This window comes from Anoplolepis gracilipes, chromosome 5 (genome assembly GCF_047496725.1).
Source record: "Anoplolepis gracilipes chromosome 5, ASM4749672v1, whole genome shotgun sequence".
Classification (NCBI taxonomy): Eukaryota; Metazoa; Arthropoda; class Insecta; order Hymenoptera; family Formicidae; genus Anoplolepis; species Anoplolepis gracilipes.
This window is the reverse complement of record NC_132974.1, coordinates 12,493,057-12,508,618: the sequence shown is the minus strand read 5'-3', so window position 1 is coordinate 12,508,618 and position 15,562 is coordinate 12,493,057. Positions and strand designations below refer to the sequence as shown.

At 38.8% G+C, this 15,562-nt stretch overlaps 2 protein-coding genes across 6 annotated transcripts in view; one reads left to right on the top strand and one right to left on the bottom strand.

Moving 5' to 3' along the window:
- Pxb (putative Hedgehog signaling attenuator pxb) overlaps nt 1–15,562 on the bottom strand; it is a 367,940-nt gene that overhangs the window by 74,342 nt on the left and 278,036 nt on the right. For all 5 annotated transcript variants that reach the window (XM_072892946.1, XM_072892947.1, XM_072892944.1 and 2 more), the window contains one exon: nt 10,674–10,851. In XM_072892946.1, coding sequence (XP_072749047.1) covers nt 10,674–10,835 — 162 coding nt within the window. In that variant the 5' untranslated portion in view covers nt 10,836–10,851. The remainder of the gene's footprint in view (nt 1–10,673; nt 10,852–15,562) is intronic.
- The window catches only part of LOC140666124 (uncharacterized), a 147,298-nt gene that overhangs the window by 116,371 nt on the left and 15,365 nt on the right, over nt 1–15,562 (top strand). The gene's annotated exons all lie outside the window — the stretch shown is intronic.

Sequence of the window (15,562 nt, the reverse complement as noted above, 5' to 3'; positions counted from 1 at the left end):
TAGTTTTGAATATGCATTACTTTGAAATAATAAAACTTGAAATATATAAATGTATATAAATAAAGTGCAAACATTTATCCAAATTTTCTCTCGAACAGTCGTTAAAAATCGAGTCTAAATTCTTTAGCAACATATTTTTTTGTATTACACGAAAAAGGATGTCTTCCTTTTTGCTCTCATTTGCATAAAATTCTTCCTCGCGTCTTTACCAAGAGGAACCGATCGGATCGAGCACTTTGAGTATGATTTTAGAATTGAACGTCGTTACTTACATTCCGTTAAAGTTCCAGAAAAGCGCGATCTTTTCTCTCTCTCTCTCTCTCTCTCTCTCTCTCTCTCTCTCTCTCTCTCTCTCTTCCTTTCTCTCGCTGAAATTCTCAGTGAACGAAAGCGAGGAAAACGCATTGAGTGTGGCGGGCGACTCGTGCGCATTCGTCGCTATCAAAGACGCAAATCAGCCAAAGGATGGGAATATACGCCAAAAGAACCGTCCCTATGTCGACGGTGAATAGGTACGATACGGTGTACTCGGAAAGCGGAAAAGTAGTACGGCGGTATAGGTAGGGAAAATAAATTGTGGTCCGGTATAGAGTATGCTAAGCAAGAGAACAAAGCGCGCGCAGGGTGCGTCACGTCAGTCCGATTTCCCTTTTGCCGCGTATGGGAAAACGTTATGGTGAACAACGAGGCGTAAAGGAGCGCGCAAAATCCTTCGCTCCTGGCGTGCGCCTGAACAATAGATCAAAGGATACATGTGTTTTGTTATTACGTTATCATCGCTGATATCGGCGAACGCGATATAACGGAATTATTCGCGGAATACGGCGCAGCTATTATTGAAATTGGAATTGCGTTGGTTTATCGGACGCGGTAATCTCGCGTTTTATCCCGCATATTTCGCCCTATCAAAATATTACATGTCATAATTCATAAAATAAAATCATGCGTGTGAATGTGAGTCTAAAATCATTTTTTTATACACGATTTATAGGGCGTCTCAAAATCAACAGACTTTCTTTAACAACGGACTTCTCTGACTAATTTGGAGACAATTTTTTCTTACGGAAAATGTTGAAGCATCAATAACTTTCGGGTTATAAGCAGTTGAAAAAAAAAGCAAGCCAAAGTTTTAAAAAATTAACAAAACATTCTTCATTTAATTTCAGATGAAGTTTATTTTAACAGAATTTTAATTGAAAATTTAATTGCAAAGATATATAATGGGGAAAAAAATTATTTTTTCAAAAAATGACATTTGACATCTTCGCTAATGAAAATATGTCTCTAAAAATTGACTAGAAAATCTGCTATTAAAAGGACATTCAATGGTTTTATAATACTTTGTGCGAATTCAATTTTTATCTATGTAATTTATGTAATTTTATCGTACAATTTTTTAATGATAAATAATAGTTTTTATATTAATAACGATTGATATTGAATCAATTTTTCTAGAATTATTTTATTCTTTCATATTTATTCAGAATGTAATTGTTCGGCATCGATTTCTCATCTATCGGCGATCGAAGCGTAACGTTTCGGTTTTTCAAACTCCTAGTGGATAAAACTATTCCCTAAAGTAGCGAGGGGAATAGCCTTCTTACCCTACTAAAACACACTGACGCGATAGCGCGAGTCGCTTTTCCGTCCGCTTTTTTCACCGGCAATGCTCATTTTTCAGTCCTCCAGTTCCCATCAAGACGCGCGAAGTTCCGTCGAGACTGCGAGAGAACGCGAGTGGCATTCCTTCTGCATTTCTTTTTGCTCTCCCCCTTCCCCCTTCCCCCTTCCCCCTTTTCCTCCTACCCTTTCTTCCTTTTTTTTCTACGACGTCCACGATTCTCTTTTTCGCGACTCTCGAGGCGTCGTGTCGGCGAAAACAAAGCGGATTCCCTCGCGTAATAAAGAGACGTCGCCCGGCGCAAAAAGACTTGACCGTTCGCTTTTTTTTGCCCGTCATCTCCTTTACGATTCAGTCTCACTCTGCTCTTTTCCCTTCCTTTTGATAAAAGGAAAACCTTCTATCAGAATCGGTGAAAGCTTTGACGGTTTTATTGTCTGAGATATATATTTATAATTGCAAATAATAAAGTATTAATTAAATATCAAATTGCAATTTAATAAAGTATTATTAAATGTTAAAGTATACAATATTTAAGTGTAATTTATACTTCTTATTGTTTTCGATACACCCTGCAGTTCGCTTTGAGACACTAGAGTAAAAATTGTACCGTCAGTTTTTTAAAATTGACAGAAGAGCAATATCTTTCGAATCGCGCGACTTTATGCAGTCATGCATTTAATAATCGCACAATAATAAATCGCGGAAATCCTGGCGCAACCACTTTCAACGTCGTCCCTGAATATCCAGCTCTCGCCATCGTCAGCCAGAAGACGGCCAGGTGGCTAACACCGGAAAGGAGGACAGGGGGGTGGCTTTCGCAATCTCGCGACGGCTATAATTCAAATCCAAACTTGTCCAATTGCCCGCACTCGTCGCATTATACCGCCGACTTAATCCAAACTTTCGTCGTTGCCGGGGCTAAAGCGAAATTCAAAACGGCACAACCGGCAACGTCTGCGTGAAACGACGACGACGACCTGCGTTTTCGCGCAGACGGGTTGTGCGATATTTGTGTATTTTCGCGAGCCGGAAGCGAAATATGTACGTGCGTGCGCGCGCGCGCGGATATTTCTCCCACCCCCTCGCTTTCTCTGAGCGCGTGCAAAACGAGACAGGGAGAAAATTGCTTCGCGAAATTACCAATCCCATAAGCACGCCAGATGAGTATCGCGAATGCACGCTCTCGTCGCGACGAGAACGGCAACAGAAGCCCGGAGAGGATCGAGATGAGAGGAGCGAACGAGTCGTGGCACGTTGTGCATGCAGATTAATTCGCGCCTCGCGAAAGTGCGAGCGAATTGCCCGTGATAAATTGACGCCCGACCTCGCGTCGCTCTCGAGATTAATAAATGCTCGTGAGGTGCGTAAAGCAATAATTAGAGAAATTTAAAAAAATAATTATTCAAAAATCCTGTCCCGTTTAATAATTGCAATCAATTTGGAGCGGCACACGTTGACAGGATTCTTATAATGTGAATCTATTTTTGCGACAGCTGGAGAATGAGAAAGATTCGTGGATATATGTGTATATGTATATTCCGGATGTGCTTGTAATTCAGACCTCAATTATGCTTGAACATGAAACGAAATACTACTTTGAATATTTAAAGTTACTTTCGTAATCGATTCGGACACTCTATCGGATAATTAAAATATATTTGCAAGTGAAATAATCAAGTTAAATAAGATTACCTATACTTTCAAATGCAAAATTATTCAGCGATTGAAAAAAAAAAAACTTACTTATTTACAAACAAAAATACTTTGTTTCAAAAGCATTGAAAGAAGAATAAAAAAATAAATAAAAGTAGCAAGCTTGATTTAAATCAAATCACTTGATGTATAAATATTTCATCACCAATTTGATGATAAATTAAAGTTTAGAAATTGACAAGACTAACAAGAGGCTTTCAGAAAGATTCAAATATCACGAAAGTAATTGCCAAGAGTTGAATATTTCATTTTTTATTAATCGGCAGATTTTGGATCGCGACCAAACGAAAATCGAGAACGAACTCCATTGACCCTCCCGGATCAAATTAGCAATAGTCGGACTAACTATAACTCACCTCGCGAGATAGATTCGATCTTCCGCAGGCAAGAATCTAAATTCGCTCTTGCGCATATCGCGAGTCCCCGAGAGAGAGAAACGAGGCCGAAGCGAGTCGGAAGTGAAAGAATATAAGCTTCTCGGAGAGTCGGAGAGATATACGGGAACCTCGAAGCGGTACAATTATATCTCGATTAAGATTCAGACATGGATTTCGCGCAGCTTCTCGCGTTTCATCTTTTTTTTTTTTTTTTTTTTTTTTTTTTTTCTTCAAGAGAAAGAAAGATAACGAGGAGATTAAAAATCACTCGAGCGGGAGCCGGAACGCAACTTACGTGGAAATTTCATGTCCGAGATTAAATGCGACTGCTGCTGCTGCCGGCTACTACTGTTCTATGATCCCGAGAACAGTCGCGCGATAAGAGAGTCGGAGCGTCCGGCGAACGAGAGTCGAGATAATCCGACGGGAATTAAAGTAACTCGACTTTCGCGTACAACGCGAAACGAGCGTATTCTTCGTGATATGGAATTCCTACGGTACGCGGGAAGAAGAAAAAAAAAATTTCGTTTCACAAAGGGGGCCGGTACTCCCTCTCAGTTTCACAAAGTGGGCTAATATTTCCCCCCCCCCCCCTCTCCCTTTCTCTTCCTCCTTAAGAAAAAAAAGACAATTTCTTCGGCTGTTATTCCGCTTTTTTATCACTTTTTCCTTCCGTTTCTCAACTTACGCTTTCGAACCGCGCGTTTCTCCTCGCTCGTAAATGCCTTTCCGCACCTTCTCTCGCATGCACGCAGTAAAATCGTCCGCGAAACGCCAACTTTTACGCGCGTTACGTAAGCGCGGTCGTAACTTCTTTCGGAAGGTGGATATTCCTCGGACGAGAATAACGAAAGAGACGGAAGATATTGCGATTGTCTACTAGAAAACATATCGCTGTTTCGGAAAAACTTATTTTCCAGAATAAAATAAAATCGCTCAACGATCCTTATCAATGATCAATCTGATCGCAACACATCATTAACCGTAAAATCGCACTTTCGAGAAATAAAAAGCTTCGACAAAAAAACATAATTCATGCAATTATACAAAGTATAAAATTTTATGATTTATAGGATTTCTTTTCTTTCTTCATTGTCATTCCAATTTCAAGAACCGCAGATGAACAAAATGTTTACCGTGTTTCCAGCACTTATTGCAACGGCGGAAGCGCAAGAGCCGTGGAGGGAGGGGGGGGGGAGGGGGGAGGGGGGGGACGAGAATTCAATTAAGGACTTACCCGATACGTTTAACGTCCCGTAAAGCCAGACGCGAGAGAGCGCAAAAACTATCACGGGGGGCTTTCTCTGAAAACCGACGGGGATTTGCGTCGCGTTAAATGTGCATTTGCCACCTGCACGCGCCACACCTCACCGGTTAATCCGTCGACGACGTTAAGTCCATAAAAAAAAAAAAAAAAAAAAAAAAAACGCGGTGTCGGATATAACGTGAAATTCTCGATATGTCAAGGCAAAGTTTCGAAATGATTTGTTCGCATCAAATGAAATTGAGATTAATACCGATATATAATGCAAATGTGATTCCATTACAATTTATAGAAAGGTCTCTTCGCAAGATACACGCAGTTTGCAGTTGCGGTCTTCCTCAGAGATGCGGTCGCAAATTGAGAAACGCCACGTCGAATAGTTAATCGAGATTAAATGCAAGCAGCCTGATATTGTGCGTCGCATATTACTCGCCGTTACTCAACGACAACAATGGAATGAATGATTAACAATCGGTCGTATCGCAGGGTGTTTCGTATTTATTGCCGTTTCGCGGGACGCGATACAGGAAACGTGACGGAGAGTCTTATTATCCGGTGAACAATTAATTTCGATTGCGGGTGCACCATGTCAAAATAATTTCGCTGACACAAGTTACGGACACGGTAGAGACAGGCCGTGTCTTTATTGGATCGCGATTTGGTAGCGCGCGTGCGCAAGTATAGACAGCAAAGCTTCTCGCTTTGACTGCAATTCCCGAATTAATTTTATCTCCACGTATTTCTCGAGGGTGCTCCTTCTACTGCAGCGACAGCGATATTAATCATCCGATACGCTAATTGCGCGTCCGGCAGTTACGAATAGTCAATGATGTAGTATCTAGCAATACTGCATTTAGGAAACGATATTAACGACGCTAAGTAATGGGGACATGTATCTCGATAACATCGAGCAAAACAATGACGTTCAAATTCAATTAACTTAATAAATGTATCTATAATATCGAAATGCGTATATTATTTCTATATAAAAAATATTAAGATCGATTAGTTTAATTTAATTTTAAAATTAAATACAAGCTTATATAAATATAGATTTTCAAATATAAGTAATGTAGTCACTTAAAACTAAAGCAAGAACAAATTTTCCATCGTTAACCACTTTTTAGCGACATAATTTTAAAAATTCGATTTTAATGGAAAAAAAAAAAAAAAAAAAAAAAAAAAAATTGTACAAAAATTAGTTTAAAAAATTCTTTGAATCACTAGATTTCAGAGGTAATTAAAATTCTGCAGAGTCTTTTTGACGCTCTCCGTAAAGTGATCATGTGTAATGGGTCTGCAGAAAGATGTAACGAAATCTATTTAACAGGCTATTTTCGGGCTACGGTGTTAACTTCTCGAAATATATCTTCTCATAGAAATACATCTCGAAAGCGGCAAGAGAAGTGGCTCCAATTATCCGTAATGATGTAAAATCGCGCGGCGATAACGGGTCGAGCGTGGACGCGCAACAAGGTCGGAGCACATGTTCCCTATTAATAGTCGTGCAACGTTTTTATCGCGTCGTGGGTGCACCACGAGGACCATGGGGAAGCGAAGATGGCGAAGAAAGCAACGAGAAGAGGAGATGGCGTGGCAAATACGCTCTCCTTTTTAACGGTCACATCCGCTTTACAGACAATACCGAAACGCTCTTGGCTTCGACTATTCGTACTTGGTCGACTTTCCTCTCTATTTACATCGACCCCGAGGCAATTATTCTTACCACGGTTTACTTCTAACACCCAGCTGCGCGTACAAGCACTCTGATGCTTTTTCCCCCGCACGATTTAACAACGATAAGATGTAACGTGTAACGAGCCTTACATTCCGTGTGTTACGAGTTTCGTCCAGAATTTGGAGTATTCTCGAGCGGATTTCCGACCATTGTTTTCTCACTCTATCCAATGAAGTAACCTTTGACCGTAATTGTTGAAACTATCGGTATCTTGATAAAGAAACAGCTGTTACACAGTTCTCACATCAGTTTAGTTTCCTTTTTAGATACTTATTATTATTAAAGAAAAAAAAAACACACACACACACATACATACATATATACGTATATCTTCGATATCTTTGCCACTACTATTCACCTCATCCGTAAAAACATATACATTAAAAATTATTACTACCATATAATATATAATGTTTTGCTCGTTAAATCTCTCGTAGCAGTCGATAATATTTCAAATTTCAATTTTAATTGCAATCATTGTAAACAGTTACATTTTAACGACGAAGCATCGACAGACTCGTTACGTCATTGCCAAGTTACCGTACGCGAGAAGTCGCGTCGAGGAGAGAGTTCCGGCCAGCGAAGAGAATCGCGTGACGCACTTTAATTGGAATTCTTTTCCCATCCGTGCGATGCGCTCCATTCGCGTCCGGTCATACCATATATAGATCACGCAAACGGGTCAAAGAAGCTGCATGTACCGTATAGTGTGTGTGTCCGTAGCGTGGTAAATATTAGAACAAGACAATTTTTGAACACACTGTGGAATCTCTGATTTATGTACAGCAACACATACACGCACGTATTATACGTATTATATACATATATATACACGTATGTATGAGGTTCGCTGGCGATGCGCTTTAATATTTAATATTTAATATTTTTTCTTTCGCGCTTGCTTTAATCCATTCGTTCATTCTATTTTATTCTCGCGTTATCTAAAAACATTACGTTTACAACGATAATTGACATACTCGCTCTTGTGGTACCATAATTTGTCCCAGTGAACATAGAACGAAATAAGAATTAATCACGCTGGTTGAGTGTAGAGCTTAATACTCGCACGGAGTATTAAGCTCTATTTATTTAAAATCCGATAAAAAAAAAAACGAAAACAGCAATTCACATTGCGTATATTAACGCGCCTGTTATAACAATGAAATTATTATTACAGTTATATCGTAATTAATTAACGCGTTACTATGGCGTGCACGCGAATACGCTCGACAAATTATTAGAGCTTGTGAAGAACAAATCAGATTTACATCCGCGCTATTGGAAACGTAACAATACCCGGGAATAACATCCAATGGAAGCCCAATAAAAGCTCTCTAGCGTGACGAGCAATGAATTGCTGAAGAAATACAGGTTTTTTTTTTTTTTTTTTTTTTTTTTTTTATTTACATATTACACGAGCCACGCTCTGATAGCAGGGAGGTTTAAAAAAGAGCGTCGAAGGGAAGAGGGAAGGAACGCTTTGAGACAAGACGGAAAAATCTCGGCAAATGCTGATTGCTTTAATTGCTCGAGTGCTCCGTTTATGTATTTTACATTAACTCCAACCACCCTCCCTAGCTTCGATGCCCAGAGTCTCTTTTTGTCCTCCCCCCTATCTCCACCACCTTCCGTTCGTGATACTCTATTATTCAGGACAATTCTTGCGCGTACTCGGCGGATCAAAAGAGATAACAGCAGGATATCCAATTTATCTCCTGCGCAGGGGGGGAAGGGGGAGGGGGAGTGCTTTGACGAGCTTCTACGATTGTAATTACAATACAATTAAACGACCGGTACTTGGTGGCAAATTTCTTACGGGACGTGCAGGATTTCCACTCAAGGACACCGTCCGATGGCCGCTGCGTTGACTTTTTCGTGACGAGAGGGAAGAAAAAAGACGCGTGCGTGTCAGAACGGCGTGTTAGAAAGATTTAACATCTCGAAATCTCGAATGTTGGCGCTTCTCATGATCAAAATTCACCGCGTCGGCAAAAGCTGTCCACGTGAAATGTCATGTAAATTTGGCCCACTATATTCATTCACTCAAATAAATATAATAATCGCATTAACATACATAGCAATTTATGCCAATTTCATTCCTACATTCATGAATATATTCAGTTATCAATAAATATAATTGTAACGATTATAATTTTTTTTTTTTTTTTTTTTTTTACTCTGAGCGCGTACGTAATTATGTAATACGCATGAATCATGCGTGTACCTATAATATCTAGGAACAGAAGAAATAAGGATCTTCAAGAATCTTCGAGAGAAACCCCATTTCCAATAATTTTTCTCGCGGCCAAGTACTCGCGGTCGACCCTTTCAAACTTTTCGCCATTTTTTTTCGCCGGCGTTTTAATAATCGTGAAACTCGAGCGTATATTTCAAAGCCGCGGGTATTCGCAGAACTTCTGATCATCGATCTTCGAAAATTCCGGTATTCGCTCATGAATACACAGCGCGCAAATATTCTCCGTACGAGCGGGCAAACGATAACTCCATACGAACGACAAAAGCGATAACTCCTTGCATCTCGAATGCGCGTATCGACCGTACAAAAGATCGATATAAGCTGTAGAAAGAAGGCTGAATTACGGAGTTAGTTACGAATCTAAAGTAGTGACGTCGCATCGTGGAATTAGCGAGCGCGTTGTTCGACGAGTGCCGAGGAAAGGCGATTTGCAGATTAATTCGGGCTACCGATGGCGCGCGTTCGAATTCAATACCCCCCCCACCCCCCTCTCCCTCAGACGAAATAAAGTATCGTTCGTGCACCGAGAAAAAGGTCTCTCCGTCAAAACAATCCAAATAAAACAAGCGATTTATAGGAATATTATTTACAGAGGTGGACACATTTCAAATGCCGATTATTGATAATCGTTTAAATAATTTCATTTGATACAGAACATATAAATTTGAAATTTGAAATAAATAAAATTATATATATATATATAAACTATAAAAAGATTTTTATAAAATTACCAAATATTTCATTATAACATATAATAATTGAAATATTATAATGTTTTGGTAACGTCTCATTAAAACTGCATATAAAATATTATTTCTTTCATATCAAATGTTATTTAGTAAAGAAAATAATTAGCAAGGGAAAATAATAAATGTGCATCATATGTATATTGAATGCTGAACAATAAAAACAGATAATGATTTAATAATTTTAAAACAATGATTTAATAATGTTAAAACATGAATGAAAATCTAAAAAAGAGTAACGATAAGAAGGGACTATAAAAATCAAGTAAATACAAATTTGTGAAAATAAATATTTTCTATCTTTTACTTAATCTAATGAGAAAGGTAATTACAATATATTAATTCATTACTTGAAATATCTAACAGAAAAATGCATATTTGAAATATATATTTTTTATTCTAATTAAAATCAAGTGGATACATGTATATTTTAAATTAAATTTAAAAAATTTTTTAATTAATTTACAGATAAATTATTTTGTATTTTAATCGATTTATAGAAACACTAATAGAAGAAATAGAGAGATATATTTTTGAAATGGTCTTAAAAATCCTATTCAAAGTATATATTTGAAGTATACTCATTTGATTTTAATCAGAAAATCACAGAAAAGTAAATATTTCAAATATGCTTATCTCTGATTGTGTATAAATATGATATAAAGCATCCTTATTTATATGATGTAAAATGAAGAAAACGTTCTCCCTAAGAAAAGTTGTTTGAACTGATTAACATTCTTGGCGTTTTTCTTGATTTCTCCAAGAAATCTTAGTCAAATATTATAATAAAGATATGTCTCGCAAACGTAGACTCTCTCTATTGAGATCGGATCGGAAAGTTAAATGAGAGATTTCCAGAGATGAGGGCAATATAATCAGCCTTTATCAGTGCAGCACTCCGCAAACCGAGTTGCATAATTGAAGAAAAAGAAATAGTCAAGAACATAGACTTACCGGGATAGCAACGCAGTCTTCGAGCTCGGCGAGGGGCGACTCCGAGCAGAAGGTGCCCTCGGTGAGGAAGGGCGGCCGGGGAGGCGGCGGCAACCGGAACTCAGGGGGTGGCCCAGGGCACTCCGGGCACTCCGTGCTCTCCAGCGTCTCCAGCTCCTCCATCCTCCACCTCAACGTGCTGAAAAATCGAGAGTATCACCGATTAATCTTATTGACAGAGACACATTAATCGAAAGCGCGAAAAAAGGGGAAAGGGGCGAATAAAACGTATTGTTTCTCGAAAAAGTATTGTCCGACTGTGGATTTTGATCAAGCAATATACTTGAAAGCATGTTTACAAAGACATTAACGTGAATCTTAAAATTTACGTCTGCAATAATAATTAATCTTTACTCGCTTGCGCGTGAAATTAATGAAAATGTGCCCGAGAAATTCCATTAGTATGGAACCGTAAAGTGGCGCGTTTTTATCAGAGGTGTCTAACTGCCTAATAAAGAATCCCACGTCGGAAAGCACGACCACATCCGACACGTGATAAGATAAAACCGTGGACGGACACCTGCGCTCATTTCAACTCTTTCGCCTCGTCCAATCGTTTGGCGAGACATACTTTTCCTTCGTTTATAATATGCAAATGTATAATTTTAGAATTGCTTCTGAAAGTTTAATTCTTGTTTTCGCAATCATATGTGGAACTCATTTAAAATATTTAGAGATCTCCATTTTTGCTGAAAATTCTAATTAATTTAATGAGATTTCCTCCAGTGATATTATCAATTTTCTCTATCTGGGATATATTTTGAAAATGCAATAAATTTATACCAAGAAAACGGTTCTCGAGAACCGAACTTTCTTCGATTCAAGTCGCGTTTTGTTCGATAGAGGGTGAAACTGAAAACTGATCGAGCTTGTGCGAATTCGGTGGTGAATTTCAGAAAATCAAATATATAAAACATACAAAAGAATACAGAAAAGCAGAAGATAAAGACGAGAGAATTGAAACGTGGAATAAAATCGCGGTTTGGTCGGTATCCTAATGCCCGAGGACTTAATTAAGGTCTCATAATGAATCAGTCACGGGACGGGACTCGGCTGGAGTCGCGCAAGTAGGTGCACGCGATTGTGCCGGTTGATTAATTGTCTCGCGCCCTCGCGCCCTCGCACCCCCGCGCACTACCCCGCGTACGCAACGCAGAGCGAGGGAGAAGGGTGCGGGGGCGATGCGGTATGCTCAGCGCATATTCGTCATCCGCGATCGCCGGCCGATCGATACTTCCGGCGGTCTTCACCGATCATGATTTCCGCAGATGTGGAACGAGCCTGAAAATTCCTAGCACAGTAAAACCTCCTACGTTTCGTAATCATGTTAATGTGTGACGTCATTCACGCCAGAAGATATAGAGACAAATATGTGATAAAATAAAGATGTACAAAGAAAGAAGGAATGTACAGTGTAAAATAGGAAAATAAATAAAATAAGAGATTAAAAATAAAGCAGTAAAAGATGATAATTCGGAAAGAAAAATGATACGAGGGAGAAATGAAAGATGAAAAGGTAAGAAATGCAAAGAAATGAAAAGAAAATGAGACAGAAACGTAAAGAAAAAAAATAAATATAAGGAAATTAAGAAGAAAAATAGGAAAAATGAGAGAGAAAGAGAGAAAAAGAGAGAGATTTAAAGAGAAAAGAAAGAAAGAAAGAAAAAGATGACAAGAACCAGCGAATACGGAGAATAGAATAAGGAAAAAGATGAAAAAGAGGACAAAAGAAAGCGGAAGAAAAAAAATAAAACGAGCGAAAAGAAGCGAGAAGGTGATGAAGAGCGTATCGAGGCACTATTTTACACATGCCGACCTCATTCCACTGAGGTAGTAGCGGCCAGGAATTACGAACGGGTAGAAGACCGGAAAAGAGAGAGAGAGAGAGAGAGAGAGAGAGAGAGAGAGAGAGAGAGAGAGAGAGAGAGAGAGAGAGAGAGAGAGAGAACGGAGAAGAAATCGAGGGGGTTGGCAGAGCGAGAGAGCTCGAGGGGTGAAAGACGGGCCGAAAAGGGGGTGCACGTCTGCGCGCTCAGTTTAATAAATGCAGTCTTCCTTCCGTTCCGTTTCTTGGCTCGACTTAGCTTCGGCGACGCTCTACGTCGACGTAGAGCGGGCGACGATGAAGAACTGCAACCCTACCCGCTCGTCGTCGCCGCATCCCTCCTTTTCTTCCCCTCCGTCCTTCGTTTCTCTCATTCGCATGCAGAACAGAGAGCGGAGGAGCAGCCGAGCGAGCAGCGAGCATTGCGCTCATCTCGTTTCCGACTCTGTACGCGAGGTCCAAATCTACAGTTCGCGTGATTTTTATTTAATTCTCATCTCCGATCAGACACTGCCGGATTTCCAGCGGTCGTTTTTTCCAGACAGAATCCTGGCAGTGGAAGATATATATATCTATCCCTTTCGCGCATCGAATTGTGGATGTGCTATACAGATATATGCAGATAAAACGCGACATTCGTCTTCACAAATTTCATTCTTCTTTTACAAATCATTATTTTCACAATAAATGTCAATAATTGTTTCAAATCTGATATAAAACGTATGATTAAAAAATCTCACATAGAAAAGAAAATTTTTACAGCAAGTAAAACAAAATAGTTCAATATTTAGGTACTACAGAGAAATAAAAACATCTTTTTATTATTATTATTTTGTGCTATTATGAAAAAGTTTCAAAGTATCGATATACATATATGTATATATGAGAATACTTAAGGCATTGATAGAAATTTCCTTTTAATTTAAAATACGGTAGAAACAGTGATCGATGCGTACTGTATTTTGTTTCTAAATTGTTTTAAAATTAGTTCTTTTACTTAGATGATATTTTTAATTTAATTAAGATGAATCTAGTTTGAGTAAGGTGAGACGTACGCTCGTAAAGTTAGGCAAGTGTGGTTGTCGTACTTCGAAGTGAAGATGAAGTGGAAGATAATACCCGGAGCGGCATGATGAATCACAAGTAGAAACAGAGTTTCGAATTAAATTGTTCAGTTTTGTATTAATTGCTGCCAGTCTAAACGTAGTTTTAATTTAAATAAAACATAGGAGAAAAGAGAGAGCAAACTATAGAGTTATCTATAAAGTTATATCATTAATTATGCATTATGCGTAGAAATATATTAACTTCTTTCATGTCTCATGTTATTAATCATAACGCAACGCGCATAATATTTTGAATACTGCAGATAAATAAAATCGACGGGGAGACCATATTAAAAAATAATTCTCCGTTTTATATTAAATATTATTTCATCGTTTCAAATTGTTATGCGTAAATTAAAAATTAATAAAAATTGATTTCGTTTTAATCAGCATTTCTGATGTTTATTAGAGGTAAACATAAATGCACGCGGGTTTGAAACTACATATTTCGATTCTGTCAAAAAATATATTGTATCAAAAATAAATTATAGAAAGAGAAAAAAAAAATAGAATGTCGAGTCGAAGAGAATCGATTTAGTCGTCGCGCGAGCCAAGAAGATCGGCCACCCTCGAGCTTACGAGCGGCAAGATAAGAAAAGGAAGTGGTAAGAGAAGAGAAAGAGAGGGAGGGAAGAAAACGAGTAAACTAAAGGGGACACCGCAAAGTGGTCGGATGCTTTTTCCGAGTGGCCGAGCGAGCGACTGTCGGGGGGGGGGGGATTCTAGATTGACCGCGGCTCTTTTCGGCGCACCGGAATTGCCGAGGGATTTATCGAGCGACGCTCTTGCCGATTGGACCCCGTTCCAAGTCGTTCGAGTCCTCGAGAAGCTATCGAGTTAGAAAGAAACGGTCCAGTGAGAGCGGCGTGGTTGTGATTATTGGTGCATGATTGATTTTATTAGAGAATCAAAAGGTTTACTTTACTCGCGGAATCACGAGGCTCTCCCTTTGATTTGAGCAAACTGTGCGATTAATACCTTGCAAACTAATCGCAAATACACATCTCAAATTCCGGTTCACTGATTTTAAAACAACTAAAAAAGCACTTGAATGGACTTAAAATTCAAAAATACTTGAGCTGAAAAATCGTTGTAAACAATTTTATTTTATTATTCTCGTGAAACAAACAGTTGTTGCAAAGAAATAAAAGAAAGAGACGGACGGATATGATATATCAAAAGATTCCAAGTCGATGAGCAAATGAACAAATTCAATCTGATAATTTCTCTCTTTCTCTCTCGTTACCTCTAATTCGCTGTTGAAAAAAAAAAAAAAAAAAAAAAAAAAAAAAAAAAAATACGTTGATCCCGGTTGCTCGTTGATAAGGGTTAAATTCCCCGCCGTACGCGGGGGATTAATCCCTTTTCTGTATGCTACCGGATGCGCGCCTATGTTGACCGCGCTCTACGTTTTAATTAGGCAAATTTCCGTCCCGCGGCCATTTGTCACGATAAAGCCTCCTCCTCGTTCAGTCGCGCGCGCGACACCCGTCTCGAAAAATCCCCGACTGACCCGGTCACGTACGCCCAGCACCGGTATTTATCATTTCCTCTGGAAATACGAGCTTTGCAGGCTTGGCAGGCGGCATATTTTCCCGCGCCTTGTACAAACTCTGCGAGAGGCAACGAAGAGTTATGATTATCGCGCGACACCGCGAGTCATGTCAGCTGTTTTCACTATTTTCGCCCTGGGTTTTGCTTCTTTCTTTATGTTTCGTGTTTCGAATATGATGACAATTAGATCGATAGATAAAGACGATAAAGGTTTTTATTTAATTTCTTGGCGATCGTAAAAAAAATGTAAGAAAAATGAATGGAATATCATGGAAGTTTAATTGAAAAAGAGGACTAAATAGTATCGCTTCGATTGCATATATAGTTGTGAAGAATGAGAAATAATTAAAATAAAAGATGAGAGT